The sequence below is a fragment of the Mustelus asterias genome, chromosome 14 (assembly GCF_964213995.1).
Source record: "Mustelus asterias chromosome 14, sMusAst1.hap1.1, whole genome shotgun sequence".
NCBI classification, from domain to species: Eukaryota; Metazoa; Chordata; class Chondrichthyes; order Carcharhiniformes; family Triakidae; genus Mustelus; species Mustelus asterias.
Genome location: NC_135814.1, coordinates 35,812,906 through 35,838,375, shown reverse-complemented (window position 1 = coordinate 35,838,375; position 25,470 = coordinate 35,812,906). Strand labels below are relative to the sequence as shown.

Below are 25,470 nucleotides of genomic sequence, written 5' to 3'. Positions count from 1 at the left end.
GACATACCTATCACAGACTCGCAGTAGCTGCTCCTTGAAAAAACTCCACATGTCGGACGTTCCCAGTCCCTGTAATCTCCTAGTCCAACCTATGTTTCCTAATTCTCTCCTAATAGCCTCATAATTACCCTTCCCCCAGCTAAAACCACTGGCCCGAGGTTCATGCCTATCCCTTTCCATCACTAAGGTGAACGTAACCGAATTGTGGTCACTATCACCAAAATGCACACCAACTTCCAAGTCTAGCACCTGGTCTGGCTCATTTCCCAGCACCAGATCCAATATAGCCTCACCTCTAGTTGGCCTGTCTACATACTGAGTCAAAAAACCTTCCTGCACGCTTTGAACAAAAACTGACCCCTCTAACGAGCTAGAGCTATAACAATTCCAGTCAATATTAGTCAAGTTAAAATCCCCCATAACAATTGCCCTATTACTTTCACTCCTAAGCAGGATTGACTCCGCAATCCTTTCCTCAACCTCTCTAGAACTTTTAGGAGGTCTATAAAAGACTCCCAACAGGGTGACCTCTCCTCTCCTATTTCTAATCTCCGCCCATACTACCTCAACAGATAAGTCCTCATCAAACCTCCTCTCTGACACTGTGATACAATCTCTGACCAATAATGCTACCCCTCCCCCTCTTCTACCTCCTTCCCTACTACGACTAAAACATTTGAACCCCGGGACCTGCAGCATCCATTCCTGCCCCTGCTCTATCCATGTCTCTGAAATAGCCACAACATCGAAGTCCCAGGTACTGATCCACGCTGCAAGTTCACCCACTTTATTGCGAATACTCCTGGCATTGAAGTATACACATTTCAAACCCTGCTCCACCCCACCTCTGCAATGCCGTGCATTGCAGTCCCCATCCATGCATCCCTCACTTTCAGCCCCACTACTCAGGATCCCTCCCCCCCCCGAATCAGTTTAAACCTCCCTGCATGGCCTTAGCAAATTTACCCCCCAGGATATTGGTCCCCTTCTGATTAAGGTGTAGACCATCCTTCTCATAGAGGTCACACCTTCCCCAGTACGAGCCCCAATTGCTTAAGTACCTGAACCCCTCCCTCCTGCACCATCCCCTCAGCCATGAATTCAAACCTTCCCTCTCCCTATTCCTCTCTAAACTATCCCGTGGTACAGGCAAGAGTCCAGAGATAACCACTCTGTCAGTCTTGGCCTTTAGTTTCCACCCCAACTCCATAAATCCCTGCCTAATATCCCCTTCCCCTATCCTCCCTATGTCGTGTGTCCCCACATGTACAATAACTTGTGGTTTATCTCCCTCCCCCCTAAGAGTCCTGAATACCCTGTCAGACACATCCCGGACCCCAGCCCCTGGTAGGCAACACACCAACCCTGAGTCCCTACCTTTAGTTCCGACCCTCCTATCTGTCCCCTTAATTGTGGAGTCCCCAATCACAAGGCCCAGTCTTTTACAGCCCCTAACCACCTGAGCTTTCTCACTCGGCTCACCCCCAGAGATCTGCTCTCTATGCTCAGTTGATTCCTCCTCAACTGTAGCCTCCAGCACCGAAAACCTATTATGGAGGGGAACCGCCCCAGGGGATTGTCTTCCCGATTGCTTCTTACCCCTCCTCCTGGCATTGACCCAAGCCTCATTTCTAGGAGTTACTATTTCTCTATAACTCCTATCAACTTCCACCTCCGCCTCCCGAATTATGCGGAGTTCCTCTACCTCCCCCTCCAGCTCCTTTACACGCTCCTCCAGAAGCTGCAATCTAATGCACTTCTTACAACTAAAATCTCCTGAAACACTACTGGATTTCCTCACCACATACATCCCACAGGAGATGCAGCATACTGCCTGAACTGCCATCCCTGAAGCCATTACCAGCAAGAAAAAAAGAAAACAAAAAACTTCCCCACACTTATAATTAGGTTAGAGGAGGATGGAAGGGTGGGATCCTCTACCAGTGTAGAGGATCGGGTATCTCCTCTGCACCAATTTATAGGGCTAGGGGCCCGAGAGAAAAAAAAAACTACTACTGAGGGGGAACCACCCAGGTAACTGACTTTTAAAGTTAAAATAAAAACCCTTCCCAGACTCCTTTGCTGCCCACTTCTAGTTTTCACTTAAACTTGAAAAACTGCTGTTAAAGTAAAGGCCAAAAAAAATACACACACTAGCTGACTAATTAAATAAATAAACAATTCAATTAATCCAATTAATCTCTTACCAGCACTGCTGCTTTTCAATCACCCCTCTCAGCTTGCTCCAGTGGATCAATGAGGGGGAACCTCCCAGGTAACTGACTTTTAAAGTTAAAATAAAAACCCTTCCCAGACTCCTTTGCTGCCCACTTCTAGTTTTCACTTAAACTTGAAAAACTGCTGTTAAAGTAAAGGCCAAAAAAAATACACACACTAGCTGACTAATTAAATAAATAAACAATTCAATTAATCCAATTAATCTCTTACCAGCACTGCTGCTTTTCAATCACCCCTCTCAGCTTGCTCCAGTGGATCAATGAGGGGGAACCTCCCAGGTAACTGACTTTTAAAGTTAAAATAAAAACCCTTCCCAGACTCCTTTGCTGCCCACTTCTAGTTTTCACTTAAACTTGAAAAACTGCTGTTAAAGTAAAGGCCAAAAAAAATACACACACTAGCTGACTAATTAAATAAATAAACAATTCAATTAATCCAATTAATCTCTTACCAGCACTGCTGCTTTTCAATCACCCCTCTCAGCTTGCTCCAGTGGATCAATGAGGGGGAACCTCCCAGGTAACTGACTTTTAAAGTTAAAATAAAAACCCTTCCCAGACTCCTTTGCTGCCCACTTCTAGTTTTCACTTAAACTTGAAAAACTGCTGTTAAAGTAAAGGCCAAAAAAAATACACACACTAGCTGACTAATTAAATAAATAAACAATTCAATTAATCCAATTAATCTCTTACCAGCACTGCTGCTTTTCAATCACCCCTCTCAGCTTGCTCCAGTGGATCAATGAGGGGGAACCTCCCAGGTAACTGACTTTTAAAGTTAAAATAAAAACCCTTCCCAGACTCCTTTGCTGCCCACTTCTAGTTTTCACTTAAACTTGAAAAACTGCTGTTAAAGTAAAGGCCAAAAAAAATACACACACTAGCTGACTAATTAAATAAATAAACAATTCAATTAATCCAATTAATCTCTTACCAGCACTGCTGCTTTTCAATCACCCCTCTCAGCTTGCTCCAGTGGATCAATGAGGGGGAACCTCCCAGGTAACTAATTTTTAAAGTTAAAATAAAAACCCTTCCCAGACTCCTTTGCTGCCCACTTCTAGTTTTCACTTAAACTTGAAAAACTGCTGTTAAAGTAAAGGCCAAAAAAAATACACACACTAGCTGACTAATTAAATAAATAAACAATTCAATTAATCCAATTAATCTCTTACCAGCACTGCTGCTTTTCAATCACCCCTCTCAGCTTGCTCCAGTGGATCAATGAGGGGGAACCTCCCAGGTAACTGACTTTTAAAGTTAAAATAAAAACCCTTCCCAGACTCCTTTGCTGCCCACTTCTAGTTTTCACTTAAACTTGAAAAACTGCTGTTAAAGTAAAGGCCAAAAAAATACACACACTAGCTGACTAATTAAATAAATAAACAATTCAATTAATCCAATTAATCTCTTACCAGCACTGCTGCTTTTCAATCACCCCTCTCAGCTTGCTCCAGTGGATCAATGAGGGGGAACCTCCCAGGTAACTGACTTTTAAAGTTAAAATAAAAACCCTTCCCAGACTCCTTTGCTGCCCACTTCTAGTTTTCACTTAAACTTGAAAAACTGCTGTTAAAGTAAAGGCCAAAAAAAATACACACACTAGCTGACTAATTAAATAAATAAACAATTCAATTAATCCAATTAATCTCTTACCAGCACTGCTGCTTTTCAATCACCCCTCTCAGCTTGCTCCAGTGGATCAATGAGGGGGAACCTCCCAGGTAACTGACTTTTAAAGTTAAAATAAAAACCCTTCCCAGACTCCTTTGCTGCCCACTTCTAGTTTTCACTTAAACTTGAAAAACTGCTGTTAAAGTAAAGGCCAAAAAAATACACACACTAGCTGACTAATTAAATAAATAAACAATTCAATTAATCCAATTAATCTCTTACCAGCACTGCTGCTTTTCAATCACCCCTCTCAGCTTGCTCCAGTGGATCAATGAGGGGGAACCTCCCAGGTAACTGACTTTTAAAGTTAAAATAAAAACCCTTCCCAGACTCCTTTGCTGCCCACTTCTAGTTTTCACTTAAACTTGAAAAACTGCTGTTAAAGTAAAGGCCAAAAAAAATACACACACTAGCTGACTAATTAAATAAATAAACAATTCAATTAATCCAATTAATCTCTTACCAGCACTGCTGCTTTTCAATCACCCCTCTCAGCTTGCTCCAGTGGATCAATGAGGGGGAACCTCCCAGGTAACTGACTTTTAAAGTTAAAATAAAAACCCTTCCCAGACTCCTTTGCTGCCCACTTCTAGTTTTCACTTAAACTTGAAAAACTGCTGTTAAAGTAAAGGCCAAAAAAAATACACACACTAGCTGACTAATTAAATAAATAAACAATTCAATTAATCCAATTAATCTCTTACCAGCACTGCTGCTTTTCAATCACCCCTCTCAGCTTGCTCCAGTGGATCAATGAGGGGGAACCTCCCAGGTAACTGACTTTTAAAGTTAAAATAAAAACCCTTCCCAGACTCCTTTGCTGCCCACTTCTAGTTTTCACTTAAACTTGAAAAACTGCTGTTAAAGTAAAGGCCAAAAAAAATACACACACTAGCTGACTAATTAAATAAATAAACAATTCAATTAATCCAATTAATCTCTTACCAGCACTGCTGCTTTTCAATCACCCCTCTCAGCTTGCTCCAGTGGATCAATGAGGGGGAACCTCCCAGGTAACTGACTTTTAAAGTTAAAATAAAAACCCTTCCCAGACTCCTTTGCTGCCCACTTCTAGTTTTCACTTAAACTTGAAAAACTGCTGTTAAAGTAAAGGCCAAAAAAAATACACACACTAGCTGACTAATTAAATAAATAAACAATTCAATTAATCCAATTAATCTCTTACCAGCACTGCTGCTTTTCAATCACCCCTCTCAGCTTGCTCCAGTGGATCAATGAGGGGGAACCTCCCAGGTAACTGACTTTTAAAGTTAAAATAAAAACCCTTCCCAGACTCCTTTGCTGCCCACTTCTAGTTTTCACTTAAACTTGAAAAACTGCTGTTAAAGTAAAGGCCAAAAAAAATACACACACTAGCTGACTAATTAAATAAATAAACAATTCAATTAATCCAATTAATCTCTTACCAGCACTGCTGCTTTTCAATCACCCCTCTCAGCTTGCTCCAGTGGATCAATGAGGGGGAACCTCCCAGGTAACTGACTTTTAAAGTTAAAATAAAAACCCTTCCCAGACTCCTTTGCTGCCCACTTCTAGTTTTCACTTAAACTTGAAAAACTGCTGTTAAAGTAAAGGCCAAAAAAATACACACACTAGCTGACTAATTAAATAAATAAACAATTCAATTAATCCAATTAATCTCTTACCAGCACTGCTGCTTTTCAATCACCCCTCTCAGCTTGCTCCAGTGGATCAATGAGGGGGAACCTCCCAGGTAACTGACTTTTAAAGTTAAAATAAAAACCCTTCCCAGACTCCTTTGCTGCCCACTTCTAGTTTTCACTTAAACTTGAAAAACTGCTGTTAAAGTAAAGGCCAAAAAAAATACACACACTAGCTGACTAATTAAATAAATAAACAATTCAATTAATCCAATTAATCTCTTACCAGCACTGCTGCTTTTCAATCACCCCTCTCAGCTTGCTCCAGTGGATCAATGAGGGGGAACCTCCCAGGTAACTGACTTTTAAAGTTAAAATAAAAACCCTTCCCAGACTCCTTTGCTGCCCACTTCTAGTTTTCACTTAAACTTGAAAAACTGCTGTTAAAGTAAAGGCCAAAAAAAATACACACACTAGCTGACTAATTAAATAAATAAACAATTCAATTAATCCAATTAATCTCTTACCAGCACTGCTGCTTTTCAATCACCCCTCTCAGCTTGCTCCAGTGGATCAATGAGGGGGAACCTCCCAGGTAACTGACTTTTAAAGTTAAAATAAAAACCCTTCCCAGACTCCTTTGCTGCCCACTTCTAGTTTTCACTTAAACTTGAAAAACTGCTGTTAAAGTAAAGGCCAAAAAAAATACACACACTAGCTGACTAATTAAATAAATAAACAATTCAATTAATCCAATTAATCTCTTACCAGCACTGCTGCTTTTCAATCACCCCTCTCAGCTTGCTCCAGTGGATCAATGAGGGGGAACCTCCCAGGTAACTGACTTTTAAAGTTAAAATAAAAACCCTTCCCAGACTCCTTTGCTGCCCACTTCTAGTTTTCACTTAAACTTGAAAAACTGCTGTTAAAGTAAAGGCCAAAAAAAATACACACACTAGCTGACTAATTAAATAAATAAACAATTCAATTAATCCAATTAATCTCTTACCAGCACTGCTGCTTTTCAATCACCCCTCTCAGCTTGCTCCAGTGGATCAATGAGAAATGATCAATGAGAAATGGTATTTCATTGGAAAATTCAGTGAGTGTGACGCCTTTGTTCCAGTTAAAATTAATATCCCTTCATGCCCAGTTAATCACAACTCTTCTTTTTAAACGCATATGTTTTAACCTGCTTCTGCTTACCTGTACAAGTGTCTTCCTCTTGGTGAATCTTCTGTACTCAAAAAATATCTAATAAATGAGATTACATTAGCAAACCATTAGGTGACATTCTCATATTAAATTATTATAATGAACCTACATTTTGAAGTTGTTATTTATAGATATTAATGTAGTAATATTTTGTGACAGAAAATTGCCTGTAGTCGGGGAAGTTAAAATTATTTTAATATGTATTATTATAATATATATTTTTTCAAATTATTTCATGGGAATTGGGCTTTGCTGGCTAGGCATTTATTGCCCACTCTTAATTACCCTTGAAAAGGTGGTGGTGAGCTGACTTCTTGAACTGCTGTGGTCCATGTGGTGTAGGTACACCCACAATGCTGTTAGGAAGGGAGTGCCAGGATCTTGACCCAGCGACAGTGAAGGAACAGTGATATCGTTCTAAGTCAGGATGATGTGTGGCTTGAAGGGGAACTTGTAAGCCGGGGTGTTTCCATGCATCTTGTGCCCTTGTCCTTCTAGGCGGTAGTGATTGTGGGCTTGGAATGTGGTTATTTTAAGTCTGACAAAGTAGGAACATGAACTTATATTGTGGTTTCCATGACCTGACATCCCAAAGCACATCACAACAAATTAATTACTTTTGAAATGTGGTCACATTTATGACAATGAGTATGGCAAGATCCCATAAGTAACATTATTTCAAGCACGCTGCTGGGTGGACAACCACAACCCCACATTTTCTTCCCTCACTGTTGAAACACAAGTGTCTACTCATAGCTTACTCATAGATGAGACCAGAGTTCAGCACAGTGGAGGATCTGAACTTGTGTCACTGCAGCTGGGCAGTCAGTCAGCTTTTTGCTATCTGTCCAATGTCCACAGGTTTCAGTCCCCAGTGCAGTCGCCATCTTGATGAATTTTGGACTGATTGGTTGGTAGTTACATTTTTTTGCATTCAGAAGAAATGAGGCAAAACGGCATCACATTGAACACAATTTCCAGCGCAGCTTCTTGTGAACCTATCATGTAATAGCAGTGATGGAGATGAAGGAACAATGTAGACAACTACAATGTCCATTGACACTGCATTGAACTTCACCTAGCTGGTATTCAGTCTCTTTAATCAATTCCAACCTTGCTTGAAAATCCTACAAGCAAGGTTGGGATTGATTAAAGGGACTGAATACCAGCTAGGTTCCATTTTAACAGTCTTTTGGGGGGGGTCTTATTCCTAACCACTTTGTTCAGAACTGACGCAAAGAACATATCCTCTATTGCTATAGATAAGACTGTGATATTAAAATGCATTTCAAAATAATTATTTTCAATGAATCCAGCTTAAACATTTATAATTATTAATTAGAATTTAAACAATAGTGACCGCATGACTATTCAATAGAAAGGAAATCTCAGTACTTATATCTGAATATTGTATAGAATACAGACACAGGACAACATAATTTTATTAGTTCAGAATAAAGTTAAGATAACAGGATTGACACATTTGTAACTGTTCCATTATTATAACTGGTGTCATCATTCAAAGAGAGCTTGACAGTTTAGAATTGACTCACATCTTCTGATGGACTTCATCATATCCAAGGATTTTGGTGACTTCCCAATTTCCTGATGTTAGGTGACGCACACTGCTCAGTTCACTTTTAGGCTGCAAATTTCAAATGGAGACATTAATAATCCAAAGACCATGATTGTGAGTCCAAAACCACAAATACATCAGTATAGCAGTCTAATCTCCGCTAACTTAGATGCTTTAGAATTGAAAGTAACACAGACTTTAATTGTGAAATGCATTTATCAAATTGGATGACTGCTTTACAATATTCTGTCTTCTAATAATGCTGAGTATAACATAAATACTTTTGCTCCTTTTGTTTTATATTTCTGCTTATTAAACTGAGTTGCCACATTCATGAGACAATTTGTTCCCCCTTTGAACCTCAATGACGTCAATGTATCAAGTTTAAGTCCATAATACCATTTTTCAAAGCCATCTCGGTCTTTTGGCCAGCATGAAGCGTTAGATCAAGCCTGGAGCGGGTGTAATGCCGTATCCTGTCAGCTTGGATCTTGTTTGATCAAGCCCCAGATGGGATGTATATCCTTATCATGTCAGCTTGGATCTGGTTTGTCCCTCATGTGGGGACTCTGATTGGACTTGATTGGCTTTTTTGATTAGGAATAAAGTACCAAAAGGAAAATAATAACCATCATATATAGGAGCAGAGCAGCCCTATATAATTCAGCACAATGGAAAACAAAAAGCAAGAATTTGGCCATTCGGCCCATTGAATCTGCTCCACCTTTTGATGAGGGCTGATATGTTTCTCAACCCCATTCTCCTGCCTTTTCCCTGTAACCATTGATCCCCTTACCAATCGAGAACTGCCACGTACTGACGCAAGACAAACACTTCTTTCCAATATGCTGATCATGTGTCTAAACTCCAGATTTAAACTCTTTTACCATACTACAGGAATGTGAAATTTCTGCATGGTAAAAGGTTAATGATTATGTTAATGAGATAATGTTAATGAGATTATGTAAGCATGGCATTAAGATTCGGATGACCAAGAGGCTCGAAGAGAGCAAGAGGCAGAACAGTCAGTGTTCTGAAAACCACGTACTCATCAAGAGGTCTTACTAAATAGTTTCAAGAAAAACTATATCCCGACTATTTCAAGTCTCTCATAAAGTAAGCAAAACCTCATCACCACATGGCAACACACCAAAACATGGTGACAGATCAAAACATTTTCCACTTCTTATTTTGCTTGAAAAGCATATCTAAACCATATTGCCGCTTGTGTTTCATTTGGAGGTAGCTTTATGACATAGACCCAAACTTGCCAAAGCTTTCAATCAAGCTTGGTCAGACACAATTGTACAAACTTTCATTCCATCAAGGCTGCGTTCAAATTCAGTTTTGGGAAGAAGTGAAGATGATGTACCTGTAACAGCTTCTAAGGGTTTGAAGTGACTTCTGTTAATATACATGTTAATATGCACATGTATTACACTTACATATACACACACACATTCAGCTGGCTGAATATAACGCTTCCCGATGATGGATTCCATGGCAGGGGTTCACATTCAATTCAGTGGGTGGCCTGCCCGCTGCCTACCCACCAATTATACCAACGGTGGGAGTGAGGTCAGGTTGCTCAACTGTCAGTGGGCCAATTGAGGCCCTTAAGTGGTCAACTAATGGCACCTTAAGGATCTCATCACACCATTGCAACCATTAGTTAGCTGCAGGAGAGGCCCGCATTAACTGGTCAGCCCAGCAGGTTTCGCTGAGGTGGTGGGTTCCCTCCATTACCGGCCCCCTGGAACCATCAGAAGACTTCCTCCACTCCCCCCCCCCCCCTTTCCCGGTGTAATCCCCCCAAGTTACCCTCCTCCCATGGTCTTTCAAACTCCAGCTACCATCCATCTTACAACCCCTTTTTCTGATCCACACCCACTTGCAAAGTGCTATTCAATCACAGGTCAACTCCTCATTGCAAACTGCAGTACCAACAGTGACCAGCACTCCCATTGGTGCTGCCTTAATCGAGAGCTGCTGGCCTCCGATAGACTGTCAGCTATTTGTGGAACTTCCTGTTCCTGAGGGGTAGAAATCCAGCCTATTCACAGCCTTAAATGACTAGGTGGGCAGCTGTTCCTCCTCCCTGAACTTTTGGAAAGAGATTGAGATTTTCCAGCATTTTCTCTTTTGGTTTTAGAAAGAGGGGTGGGGACCATGGCTCCCCATTTAATTCAGCACAATGGAAAAGGAGAATCAAGAAAAATATAAGACAGATGGTTGATTCACTGGGGTAAATTATTTACGCAGTGATAAAAGTTTAAATCACTTCACTCACACACAACAAATTCACTGATGATTTTTTGTATTCACCACCTGAGTGACAATCTGACAGTGAATTGCATCTTTGTCCAGCAATCCTTTATTTCTTTCGATTGACCTTTGGGGCTTCAGCAGCTGTTGTCTTCTTTATCCAAACAGGTGCTTCCGCTTTTTTTCTCCCAAAACAAAGCAGCTTACCAGCTAATAAACACAGTTTTCCAAAGCTATAAACCACCATGTGACCCTTTTGTAAACATCCCCCAGGATCAAGAGGCTTCCAGCTTCTTTCAAACTGCTGAATTAAATTTTCTGGCAAAGTGTGTTTTCTTTTCAGGAATAGCATAAACTAAAGTCCTTGTATTACTCCTTTAAGGGACAGTGTCTTTTTTTAAAAAAGCACAAATTCTTCCAGAATGTTCTTCATCCTTGAAGATGAACCACTTTCTGTGATTGAAGCATTTTTGACAAAGAAACATAGAAATTAGAAGCAAGAGTAGCCCATTTTGGCCCTTTGAGCCTGCTCCGCCGTTCATTATGATCAGAGCTGACCATGAAATGACACCCTGGCTAACTGGCGGACATTTGAGGATGCTAAAAACCAGGGAAGAAATTTTCAGGGCATTGACTTCAGACATGAAAGATGTCAATTTGCTCCCAAAATGGTGTCACCGGGTGTGAGCTACTCTGAACCACATTTTGAGGAGGAGCATCATGCAATTGTAACAAGAATCCATTGGGAGTAGACAGAGTGAGCAGACTATGGTGTTATTCAGCTTGGTTCTAACGCCTGTGCTGCCATTTTGATTTGATTTATTATTGTCACATGTATTGGTATGCAGTGAAAAGTATTGTTTCTTGCGCGCTATACAGACAAAGCATACCATTCATAGAGAAAGAAACGAGAGAGTGCAGAATGTAGTGTTACAGTCAGAGCTAGGGTGTAGAGAAAGATCAACTTAATGCAAGGTAGATTCATTCAAAAGCTTGATGGCAGCAGGGAAGAAGCTGTTCTTGAGTTGTTTGGTACGTGACCTCAGATTTTTGTATCATTTTCCCGATGGAAGTAAAAGAGCGTGCGTCCTTAATTATGGGGGTCCTTAATTATACTGGCTGCTTTTCTGAGGCAGCGGGAAGTGTAGACAGAGTCGATGGGTGGGAGGCTGGTTTGAGTGACGGACTGGGCTTCATTCATGACCCTTTGTAGTTTCTTGCTTTTGGAGTTCAATGCCCTCTTTTAAATTTACACAGCTGGATATGTGTTCAGGAACAAAAAAGAACCAATACAATCCCCCGTGGGGAAGCCATAAACCAAAATAACTTAATTTATCGAATGATCAGCAAATGAAGAAATTATCAACAAGGTTTCACTTTTGTAACTTTTACTTGAACATGAATCCAAACCAATACAAATTATACATAAATTAACAGCAAATGATAAAAAAGGTAAACTTCACTTTAAATAGTTGATTTAAAGGCATATCTTACACAACCACAAACACCTGTATCATTCTGTTGTGATAAAATTGACCACACTTGAGTCTGAGGGACTCAGGAAAGCATAGATTTTATTTCAAGCATATGCCAGGGAGAAGGCACTTTGGTCACCCAAGCAACCTCTGTCAATGCTACAAGAGTTACAACACATGATTATCTTCTGATTTATTGGGGCAAATTTTCCCATCCTGCCTGCCATGGGAATTGTGGCGGGTGAGGGGTGGACCATGGAAAGGTCTGTTGATCTCAGGCGGCATTTTCCGGTGTCGGGGGGAGCACGGCCGTAAAATCCCGCCCATCATTATAATGCTTCTTGACAGTCATTAATTTCTCAACTAACAATACTATTCAATTATCTCAACCCTCTGCCTTGGATATGACCTGTGGTTCCCCCTTTATCCCCTTCTTCTGTATAACAATGAATAGTTTGTTTATACAGGCTGTTAAGCCAATAATTGCTCACTACTAAGCCAGCATCCCTATAGCCACCTTTGGTCAAATATCCCATCATGCCTAGGAAAGGAACCTAAGGAACCTTCTTAACTGCAGCACTTAGATTAGTAAAAATTAGCAAAGAATTATAATATTTACATGACTACTATAAGCCCCCTGGTTCCTAACTCACTTCCCCAGACTAAATTGGCACCATGTGCAATCACACAATTTCTAACTCAGTTCTGGTACGTCAGATCTTTCATTTTCCCACCCTTGAGTTGTTTGTGTTAGATGTCTTTGCTTCACTAAGAATGCTCTCAATGCAACTGGCCCCCTGCTGCTGCCAGACTGCAGGCTCACAAGGATGGCATTGCCTGTGGCTGTGAATTTAGACTCCTTTTAGGCTAAAGCAGGTGATATTTACAAGATCTCCCAGTTTGCTGCTGATCGTTGCATTAGGTAGGTCAGTGAGACACTGAAGTCCAAAAGAATGTAGCACATTTTATTCTCCCTAGCCAGTGAGAAGCAGGCAGAGTGAGTAAAGGCAGCATGGTGGCATAGCGGTTAGCACTGCTGCATCACAGCGCCAGTGATCCGGGTTCAGTGCAGACTTGATGGACTGAATGGTTTCCTTCTGCACTGTATGTATTCTATGGTTCTATGAGGCCTTGTGAGAATTACAGAAGTTCCCTTTAGCATTGTGCCATTGACTACTTGTATGTCCCACCTGACATATCTCAACTCTGAGATGTACCTTGGCTGAAAGAAATTCCATTCCCTCAATGCAAGCCCAGGCTGTTGCCATCATAACTGTAGATACCAGTATTGAAATGGGCTTTCAAGGTGTTATAGCTGTATAGCAATCTGACCTCCAAGGCTGCCTCCTGGGAGAGTGCGAGCGGTTCCATGATGCACAAATCTGCTGTCCTCTTAGAGTGGCTGCATTTATCCTCCCAACTGTCAGCCAACCTGCCCAGAATGCTGCCATCCAGGCTGAGATGTAAAGGTGGACCTTCTAGGACCAGAGCTGCACAAGATAATCCTGCAAGGCCATCTGCAGTCTCAACTCCAGGACATTACTGCAGGAGTTCATCAGGGCAGTGTCCTAGGCCCAACCATCTTCAGCCACTTCATCAATGACCGTCTTTCCATCATAAGGTCAGAAATGCGGATGTTCACTGATTATTGCACAACGTTTAGCACCATTTGCGATCGTCCTCAGATTATGAAGCAATCCCAGTCCAAATGCAGCAAGACCTGAACAACATCCAGGCTTGGGCTGACAAGTGGCGAGTAACATTCACGGCACACAACCTGTACCAGAGAGTTTGTCATTTTTCATAAGAACATTGTTTAATCTTAATCAGCATTTTTAATGACAGCAAAATTGTGCAAAAATGGACACAATTTTTAATGGAATATTCATTCAAGAGTTCCGAAGTTCAAAAGGTGTTGCCTGCATTATACATAAGCCTGGCTATCATCTCAGGAGCTGTGTTTACACTGTAACTTTTAAAATCTAAACGATTAAATAGTGTTCTTACGAAAAATGACAAACTCTCTGGTATAGGATGTTTCTCAAATAATAAGCACGGCTGTTGCTACCAAAATACTTGTAATGTAAATTAAGATCATGCCTACATTTGTGCATAGATAATGGCTAGAAACTTTATTGACTGACAGCTCACAGACTGACTGACAATAATACCTTGGAGTTTGCAGTCAGTGATGAAGGGACAGTGCTTGGGTCTGACCTCGAAAAAAGCTGTGGTGTGGATGTCACCTCTCACAAAGTGAATTTTGTTCTGGTGTCAGTTCAGGGGGATACCTGCTATCCAGAACCAGTGATGTCAGCAAGCAGGTTAACCAGCCAATCATATGGACGAATTTTGGTAGACAGCAAATAATAACCACTGATTATCTATCACTTTTAATTGTATTACACTCCTGGCATTGATTTGGGCGACACGGTGGCACAGTGATCAGCACTGCTGTCTCACCGCGCCAGGGACCTGACTTCAATTCCAGCCTCGGGTCACTGTCTGTGTGGAGTTTGCACATTCTCCTCGTGTCTGCATGGGTTTCCTCCGGGTGCTCCGGTTTCCCCCCACAGTCCAAAGATGTGTGAGTTAGGTTGATTGACCATGATTGACCCTTAGTGTCAGGGGAATTCGCAGGGTGAATGTATGGGGATGGGGCCTGGGTGGGATTGCTGTCGGTGCAGGCTCGATGGGCTGAATGGCTTCCTTCTGCACTGTAGGGATTCTATGATTCTACAAAGTGGAATGAAGATTAAAACGTACACGTGGGATTAAGGTAGAGAATTGAAATATGATAAACAAACTTTAAGAAACATACTCATTACTAACCTGTGGGTTATTTTAACTTACAGAACTTTGACATTCCATCAATATAAAATAAGTTTTCCAGGTCGGAGAGGTTGTTCAAGAATAATTCTAAATTTACAATTAAAAACCCATTTACACCTTATTCAGAAAGATACAATCTTTAAAAGTGCTTTTACAGTGAGAGTAAAAGTGGAAAATCACATCAATTCAAGTGTTCCTAACGAGTTCTATCTGTGGGATTTTAACTGCGCACCTTGTGAAGGAACGATGTATCAGGGACAGTAACTTTTGGATTTCTGTGATTCACTGTGCATTGTGGATGCCAGAAATTGATGTTGGCTTCACAGTTGTAATATTGGGGAATACTGACTGTTTGCTGTCATTGCAACATACAGTCTCGGCCAATTTGTTGAAGTTGCGAAATTTGACATGGTTCAGGTTAGTAAGCTATTATATAAATATGGTAAATTAACTTAGTAAATACTGATGATCATTTTATTCTAATGTTCATTTTATTCTAATGTTCTAAGGCTTTACTGGAGAAGATCTGTTACTTCTCCACTGTTGTATGAATCTCAAGCGTCATATTCCATTCTGCATTGCTATATTCTATTACATAGAGCACTCAGCTGAGAAATTATTTCTTCTTTGCTCATTCTTAATTTTCTGACCCTTGAAATTTAAAAAAAAAAGAGCTAAGTTAAATGCAGAAGTCCCAGAACCAAAAGCAAAATACTCCAGATACTGGAAATCTGAAAGGAACACAGAAAATGCCGGAAACACTCAGCACACCTGGCAGCATCTGTGGTGAGAGAAAGAGCATTTATGTTTTGGGACAATATGAATCTTGTTTGCAACTGGGGATAAATAAAATGTGATGGGTTTAATGCTGTTGAAAAGGGGGGGGGGGAGGGAAGGTGGAGCAAAATGTAAGGTCAGAGATAGGTTTGAGGGCAGGAGTGATTAAATAACAACAATGTTATGGAACGCAAGACAACAGTTGAGAGTAGAAAGATGAATGCTCTGGTCCAGAGTAGGTGTTGATAGCAGAAAATTATTCGACACTGGGAGAAATTAAAATAGAAGATTGTGTGAATGTGTTAACAGCAGAAAAATGGTCAGTGCCACCTGAAAGCAAAAACAGGAGATGAAATACAGACTGGCAGTTGGGGAACAGAGTTCATGGCTGGAGGTTTTTGAACTCAATGTTGAATCCAGAAGGCAGTAAGGTGCCGAATGAGATGCTATTTAAAAGTTGCTGTGGGGAACAAACCAGTCAATAGCTGTTCCCCCAAGCTTTTGTTCAGGGAAAAGGTGTAATGTGTGGATATGGTCCTTCCATCTGCAAAGGACCGGGCCCTGTGAGTCAATGTATGCGGCTTCCAGTGTGAGTAAGGGAGCCATGCTGTGAGCCAAACTGATAATCTTAAATTGATTTTTATTGTAATTCTTAGTACAATCAAAATTATTTAGCAAGTGTTGTCTAATTGTGGAACCACATTCAATGTTAGACATAATGGGAGCAATTTTAAGCCTGCATTCGCCGTCAGCGTAAATGACGATGTGGGCCCAAAATCCTGTGAGAGTCAGGAAACAAGATTCTCGCCAGCGAGATCCGGTTTACCGATTTTCCCCACCCCTCGCCAGTGATGTAATGAGGTTCCCGTCCATTTCAATACATATTGATAAATTTCAATCTAATTAAAGGTTTCCCAGCCACATGATCCCCCCTCACTGAATATTCATACCTCACTGTTACTGCATAGCAACAGCATGTCATGGCTAGCTTGTTCAAATCTTTGAGACATCTTTCCCTTCCAGTGTAGACTGAGGTAGAGTGGGCACTTTTCAGGGCCCAAAGTGGCAGCATTAGACCATTTCATGAATATCACAATATACAGTGAACAATGATCTGATCAGGGTGGCCATTATCCCACAGGATTACTTTGATGCACCTTATTCCAGCATCAATCATGCACAGTGAGCAAGTGGCCTGAGCCGTATTTATGAGGTTCTCTTCTCATGCAGTATAAATTGTTCTTCATTGAATCCCTACATTACAGAAGGAGGCCATTTGGCCCATCAAGTCTGATGGACCACAATCCCACCCAGGCCCTATTCTCATAACCCCATTGCAAAACCTGCTAACCCCCTGACACTAAGGGGCAATTTAGCATGGCCAATCAACCTAATCCGCACATCTTTGGACTGTGGGAGGAAACTGGAGCTCCCAGAGGAAACCCATGCAGACAAGGGGAGAATGTGCAAACTCCACACAGTCACCCGAGGCCAGAACTGAACCTGGGTCCCTGGCACTGTGAGACAGCAGAGCTAACCACTTTGCCACCGTGCCACCCGAATCAAAATTGTTCTGACAATTGTCAAAATTCTCTTCACTGTTGGTTTATCTTGTGTACTTGTCTTGATAAGAGCAAGTCAAAAAGTTTTAGTGCCATGTCATTTGTTTCAGGATTACTCAAGTTCTGTACTACCAAATGACTATTTAAACATTGTAATATTTCAGAGAGTGTTGCCCTCCATCAATAACAATTTGTCCATAAATGGTCCCTTTTAATGTAGGTAGAAGTCCCATGTTAGCTCCAGAGGCAGGAGGATAAATGTACTGATGCTGAACCAAAGAAACAGATATCAGGAGTATTCCCCAAAAGTTAGTTCAATGGTGTTTTAAAGTTTATTTATTAGTGTCACAAGCAGGCTTACATTAGCACTGCAATGAAGTCACTGTGAAAATCCCCTAGTCGCCATACTCTGGCGCCTGTTCGGGTACACTGAGGGAGAATTTAGCATGGCCAATTCACCTAACTAACATGTCTTTTGGACTGTAGGAGGAAACCGGAGCACCCGAAGAAAACCCATGCAGACAAGGGGAGAACATGCAGACTCTGCACAGACAGTGATCCAAGCCGGGAATGAAACCCAGGTCCCTGGCACTGTGAGGCAGCAGTGCTAACCACTGTGTCATCGTGCGGGTTTTAAGGAAACCCTTCAAGGAGCAGCAGGAGTTGGGAAAGTTGAAGAATTTAGTAAAATACATGGGCTTAGATAGCTGAAGGTAAAGGTGCCAATGGGATAGTGTAGGGTGGGGTATGCACAAGAGGCAGAATTCAGATATGGAAGGATGAGGCTATGGAATAATTTAAACACAAGCCGAGAATTTTAAATTTGAGACCTCGGGGACTGGGAGCCAGCAGAGATCAATGAGGTATCCCATCAGAATATAGGCAGGAAACCATATATCTATGTCTACCTGACTACTTAATAAAATAATGATTTTATAATGGACAAAGATTTTACCCTGGAATGTATGACTAATCATGACTCATACTAGAGGAATTTCAAACCTTCAGTAACCAGCAGGGAGTCCATTACCTTTAAAGAGGCACTGATACCCCCTGTGACTGCAGGAAATCAATTTTCAAAGAAATATACCAACACCCTTTACATTTTGAAGGCAGAGTTCTGGGTCCTGGAGACGATATGTCTGCAAGGACAAAAGGAAGCCTGACTCCTCTATTAAACCTTTCAAGATTCTAGACCTGTGAAAATACACCTTTTGTCCAAATCCCAGGAGAAGAAGTGGTAAGTATGTCACATGACCTGGCCCAAACTGCTAGAACCTGTAATATTGCTGTGTGGAACTGAACTCAGGCAGTCTACCATTTTACCACCCAACAGGTAGAAACAGAAAGAGCTCTGTCAGGTAAATTGCCGTGCCCTCATCTACACTGTCTACAACCGGAAATATTGGAACTCCTGTATTGATGCCGATAAGGCTAATTCATCTCTGTGTGCCTTCTTCCATTGTGGAAGTCATCACTTGTGGAAAGACAGATCACCCTGCAACAGGTTTAGCTTGTTAACCTCTGAAAGAATACACCATTGGGGATTTCATAGAAGCATAGAAACCCTACAGTGCAGAAAGAGCCCATCTGGCCCATCGAGTCTGCACCGATCACAATCACACCCAGGCCCTACCTCCTTATCCCTACACATTTACCCCACTAATTCCTCTAACCTACGCATCTCAGGACACTAAGGGGCAATTTTAGCATGGCCAATCAACCTAACCCACACACCTTTGGACTGTGGGAGGAAACCGGAGCACCCGGAGGAAACCCACGCAGACACGAGGAGAATGCGCAAACTCCACACAGACAGTGACCCAAGCCAGGAATCGAACCCAGGTCCCTGGTGCTGTGAAGCAGCAGTGCTAACCACTGTGCTACCGTGCCGCAGAATTTGATTCTGAACTCTGCGAAACCATAACCCTTATTTCTAATCGTGGTCTTGCCCTGCATCCTTTTCTTTCCCTTATCTCGCTTGTGTTGTGTGAATGTGAAAGGGGCAGATGTTGCAAAACTCCTTACTGTGTTTTGTGTGCGTGTGTAGAATAAACCAATCCTCTTATTATTCTATGTTATCTTGAGTTTGCTGTGGGGTTAAATAGAGGATCGGATTGCTCCAAACTGAAAGGTTAGGGAAAATACACCACTTATAAAAGTGGGAAATCAAAAATCAAAACCACCTTTCTGTTTATCGACAGGCAGTGAGTAGAGAAATCAGGGCTGTTAAATTAATCCCCCTCCTGTCTGTAAGAGAAGGAAGCAGTGATTGGTAGAAAGGACTTCATGGGCAAACAGGATATGGATAAGTTGAAGCTATGGAGGTTAGAGGATGGGATGTCAGTTAAGATAGTGAGGGCGATTCTCCCACCCCACCGTACTAATTTTCTAGCGCAGTGGGGTGGTAGAATCTTGCAGCTGGGCATGCGTGGGATTTGCACATGCGTTCTCGCCGCGAGTGCATCTTACAGCGGCGGATTTCTGGCGCCATCTGATTTGTGCTAGAAGCCGACAGAAAGACCAGGTAAGTGATTTAAATCTGTTTTTAATATAATTTAAATGTAATTAGCGGGCCCGGGACTGAATTCTCCAGGCCTACTTGCCTCTCCCATCCGCCAGAATGTTTCACTCTACCGTGGTCTACAGTAGGTCCCCACTTTCAGGGAACTATCGGGACAACCCTGCTGGAGTGAAGGGGGGCCAATCGGGGCCCCCCAGGGGGTCGGGCAGTGGAGGGGTGGTGTCCTCTAGGCATGGGCACCATGGCAGTGCCAGCCTGTGTCCCCTGGCACTGCCCAAGGTGCAAAGTGCCCATGCCCAGGGGGCATGTTGGCATTGTTCACTGGGCATAGAGGCAGTGCCAAGAGGGCATGGCCTATTGGGGTGGGGCCTATGGGGCGGTGTCTAGGGCCAATCGGTGGGGGTCCCCTCTGCCATCTGCAAATGGATCGGTGGGGGCAGGAGGGAGGCCAGCAATCAGGGTGGGCTGGGGTGGGGTCTGCCAGGAAGGGGTCTGCAGGGGACAGGAGGTGGGGGGGAAGGAAGTCAGCCGGGGGAGTGTCTGCCTCCCATGGAGTCTGCACTTTCCGGGGGGGGGGATCAGGGCAGGCTGAGGGGGGGGGGGGGTCTGCCTGCCTTGGGGGGCTGGAAATCGGGGCAGTCTGGGATGGGCGGGGGCGGGCCGGACCCGGGAATGGTCTGGGGGGCCATGATCTGGCTGTGGGACGTTGAGGGGGCAGCACCACAGGGGGACCCGGGCTGGCCACAAGCAGGAGGCTGACAATCAGCCTCCCAGGTGGGAATAGCCCCGCCCCCTGAAATCTAATGATATTCACCCTGGTGACCTCTGCATTGCACAGAGTGTGGGAGATTCAGTCTGAACTCCTCACAGACAGTGACTCAAGCCAGGAATCGAACCCAGGTCCCTGGCGCTGAGAGGCAGCAGTGCTAATGACTGTGCCACCGTGCTGCCCTCAGTCTTAGTTAAGGGCAATTAGGTTTGGACAATAAAAGTTGGCCTTGGCAGCAATACCCATATCCCCTGAGTTAATAAAAATAAATAAAATTAAGGGACAACTGCTAAAGAAATGTCAAAATATACCCATATATGCATAAACATTATTAAATATGACTGGGTTCAAAAGATGGACAGAAAAAACATTTCTCAAGATTTAGCATAATCCACTGAATAAACTGTAACCTATCTCAATTTCTTATTTTGATGTAGAAATGTTACTTTTATCAACAGGTGATAAAGGAGAAATTGAAAGCACATTGAAGCAGGTTGTCACAACAAATTTCCAACATTCAGTCCTGTCACTGATTAATTGTGGTGTTGCAGCATCTCTCAACATTGTTCCTGTTGTGAAGTTTCCTTGAATTGTGCTATTTCTGCTTTGGTAATTCTGCTAAAATTGTTATGAAGTACATCTGTCATGAATGTTTTTTTTAATTCACAGGCTGTTCTCCAGAAAGAAACGCCCAAAATCGAAAATCAATTTGGCAACATGAATGGAAATATTAATTCCACACTGAATGAAATTTGTTTGCAATTCCTTCGCAGGTGATGCCATTTAAAGGGTCACCTCCTGAGATGGAATAAAACACTTGAGCAGGTATGTTCTGCCATAATTTGCATAGCTTATCAACTGGCAGCTAAAACAAGAGTTATATATGTATCCTCTCCTGGGAACCTATAACTACAGGCTATTTATTTTAGTCCTAGCACTTCAGCTGCTATGATATGTTGTGAGTTTTGAGCTCTGATGCTTTTGCAATGATTGACAATGCCAATCTTCGAAGGCTGCCTTAATTGTATATTCAATATAGGGGAATTTGGTATGGCTGCAGATTTTTGAAGGATTTCTTTCTGCAAGAAGAAGATAAGAAGCAGAAAATGAATGCAATTGCTGGAGACAGCGCAGCTCCTACAAAGAGTACTTTTATTCACTGATGCAGAAAAAACTTTTTTTTATCATTTCTGGTGAGGTAGGTGTTACTGGCTAGTTGCCATCTCAAGTTACCCTAAGTAAAGCTACTTTCTCACAACTGAATGCTATGTTGGCTACTTTTGTGGACAATTAAGATACAACCAATAGAAAATGATCTGGATAAGTAATAATGGAAATGCAACACAATATGGGAAAATGTAAAATTATCCATTTTGGCAGGGAGAACACAGAAATTAGCATATTATCTAAATGGTGAGAGATTGCAGAACTCTGAGGTGCAGAGGGTTTTGGGTATCCTATTACATGAATCACAAAAGGCTAGGATGTAGGTACTGCAAGTAATTAGGAAAACTAATAGAATGATGCCATTTATTGCAACTGAAGAGAAAAGTAGCGAGGTTATTCTTCAGTTATACAGAGCACCTGTGAGACCACATTAGGAGTATTTTGTAAAGTATTTGTCACCTTATTTAAGGGAGGATGTAAATGCTTTGGAAGAAGTTTGGTGAAGGTTTATTAGACTAATATCTGGAATGGGCTGGTTATCTTATGAGGAAAGGTTGGACAGGCTAGTCTTGTATCTGCTGTAGTTTAGAAGAATAAGAGGTGGCTTAATTGAAATATTTAAGATCCCGAGAGATTATGACAGGGTGGATGTGGAGAGGATGTTTCCCCTTGTCTTGACCTCGAGGTCACCTAGTTTGGTATAGCTCCTGTTCTGCTCAAGATCGCAAGAAACTACAAAGGGTTGTGAACAAAGCCCAGTCCATCACGCAAACCAGCCACCCATCCATTGACTCTGTCAACACTTCCCACTGCCTCGGAAAGACAGCCAGCATAATTAAGGACCCCATGCACCCGGACATTCTCTCTTCCACCTTCTTTTGTCGGGAAAGAGATACAAAAGTCTGGGGTCATGTACCAACCCTGCTGCCATCAGACTTTTGAACGGACCTATGTCGCATTGAGTTGATCTATCTCTACACCCTAGCTGTGACTGTAACACTACATTCTGCACCTTCTTCTTTCCTTCTGTATGTACAGTATGCTTTGTCTGTATCACATGCAGGAAACAATATTTTTCACAATAATACATGTGACAATAATAAATCAAACCCATTTAAAATGGAGACAAGGCAAAACTCTTTCTCTCAGCAGGTCCTGAGTCTCTGGAATTTTCTTCTTGAAAAGGTGGCAGAAGCAGAGTTTTTGAATACTTTAAAGGCAGTCGTGGATAGATTCTTGATTTGCAAGGAGGTGATAGGTTATCAGGAGCAGGTTGGATGCAGATTTGAGGTTCCTATCAGGTCAGCCATTGAATGGCGGAGCAGGCTTGAGTGGCTAAATGGCCTACCCTGCTCCTTGTTCCTATGTTCATAATCACACTTGTACTTTCTTTTCTACACATCTATAGGCCTTCCTTTCAGATATCTGGAGATCGATAAGGTTGAGTGTAGACTGAAGTTGCAGAATTGCCAGAGGTCCTATGCTGTGCTCATTAACTACCTCACACAGTGTGCTCGAACACTGAGTAGTTGAATCCAGTCTCAGCTTGGATTGATGCCCTGTCGACTCATAGTTTGGACGGCTTACCATAAGTCAAACATGGCTTCAATTGTTCTGTCTAGATGTGTAAACCACTATTTTACATTATTACATTAATAGTTATACTTTAATTTTAATGGGCCTCTGCTACATCTTTGCATTACTGTGAACTCCAGAGCTGAAAAAGAAAGTAACCTTGTCTAATGCCAGATAGTTTCTTCCAATCGTTTTGGAATGCTGCCATCTGGAAACAGCAAAAATGTCTTAAATTATATTGTTTCACTGGCTGCATTGCCAATATTCTGCGTTGTTTAAAATGGGTTAAAAGATGCCTTTTCAAGGCACTCAACCTTTTACAATATACACCATGAAAAGACTGCTGGGAAGAATAATTCAAAATCATTGACTTGCAGTAAAATGTATTTCTTGTGATCAATGCATGAAACAAAATAAAACAGAAGTTACCCTTTAGGGCAGCCTTTACATGCTCTGTTACAACTGAACACTCGTGTCATCATTTAATCTTGATTTCTCCAATGACAAGGACAATTTGCTCATTTCTGGAAATCTCTTACCATAGCCTAGAGCTCCGAGTCCTCAAATCATTCTGAACTCTGTGCCATAAGCAATGCCCTGTGGAGTTAGATTGCCCCAAATTGCAGATATCAGATGGGAATTTGCAACTGCATTAATGGCAAGGCTGTCAGCATTTGTCATTATGAAGTGGCAAATCTGACACCAGCTCCTAACATTTGCACATGCACTGCGAAATCCAGAAATCTTCCTACCCCTCCATCGGGCATCTTGTTGCAGTCTTCACCAATGGAATCAACGCAGAGACTGTGAAATTGGGTAGGTCTCAAAAAAGAGCAGAAACATCACCCACATAACTAACCCAGGCATGTTGCTTCCGATGCAGGCAGTATGTAAGCGGGCCATTTCACTTGATTTCAACAAATGACTTCCAACCTCTTAGTTTTAGCAAAGATACGTGCAGTTTCCTCTTTAGAAATATGACTGGCCGAGTTTCTGTCTGTGTCTTAACTCCCACTGTTCATAGCATAAAAAGGATTTAAGACTTCCAATACAATTGCTAAGAAATATTTTACTAATGCGGAGACAGTCCAATAAATTTATTTACTGTTCATAGGGAAAGAACATCAAGCTAACTTGTACAGATGACTAATTTACATGATAGGTATATGCAGCCAGTGCTAAAGAGGTGGTGAACTCCACTCACACATTTGTGAACCCAACAAGCCCCTGGTCCCAGATGATCAAAGGCTGCCCTCTCCTTTGAAGTGTGGTGACTGATGATGATTTAACAAGGCAAGAGGCAAGGTTGAAAAGATGTTCCTTCATGAATAACCTCAGCCAATATGGGAATTGAACCTGTGCTCTTGGTGTCACTCTGAATCACAAACCAGCCATCCAGCCAGCTGAGCTAACCGACCCGATCCAGCGTCTGATGGCCAAAGTGCCAGCTGGGCAATCTAGGCCCAGAGTTGCTTGGGGTTGTCCACCTTGGCCATCTGCAATCTCCCCCACCAAGTCAGCAGCATCCCACCAGCTGTGCAGCAGCCACTGACTGGGGTAGCCATTGCATAAAACATTAAAACAAAACCACATGGAAGTCAGGTACAAAGGGAATGCACAAGGATGAATGGTTATATGCAATATGGAATGATTTGATTTATTGTCATGTGCATTAGTATATAGTGAAAAGTATTGTTTCTTCTGCGCTATATCTACAAAGCATACTGTAAATAGAGAAGGAAAGGAGAGGGTGCAGAATGTAGTGTTACAGTCATAGCTAGGGTGCAGAGAAAGATCAATCAAACGTGGATCGGATTTTGTGGTGGTTTTATTTTTACACTTTGGCCAAGTGGACACTATGATGATCCCTAACAGAGGGAAGGAAAGGTATTGGACTGTTGTTGAATAGGGAATTGGGGTTTCCTCCCACAGTCCAAAAGATGTGTTGGTTCGGTGCATTGGCCATGCTAAGTTCTTATTGTACCAGAACAGGCGCCAGAGTGTGGCAACTAGGGGATTTTCACAGTAACTTAAAACGTAGTTCCCTATGCTCAGTTGAAGGAACTGATTAGAGACAGCCTGTCCAGAAAGGGACTAAATTGGTTGTCTCATTCCTTTCTGTCTCTCCTCCTTTTTCTCTCCCCGTGCAGAGTGCAGTTCAGGGACAAAATGCTCCCTGCAAAAGCAGGTATACAGCTTC

At 42.1% G+C, this 25,470-nt stretch overlaps 1 protein-coding gene across 1 annotated transcript in view; it reads right to left on the bottom strand.

Annotated features, from left to right (window-relative positions):
- dpp10 (dipeptidyl peptidase like 10) overlaps positions 1-25,470 on the bottom strand; it is an 837,745-nt gene that overhangs the window by 51,575 nt on the left and 760,700 nt on the right. Inside the window, exons 14-15 of the mRNA XM_078229163.1 lie at positions 8,302-8,393; positions 6,740-6,787 (exon numbers count right to left, since the gene is read on the bottom strand). Coding sequence (XP_078085289.1) covers positions 6,740-6,787; positions 8,302-8,393 — 140 coding nt within the window. The remainder of the gene's footprint in view (positions 1-6,739; positions 6,788-8,301; positions 8,394-25,470) is intronic.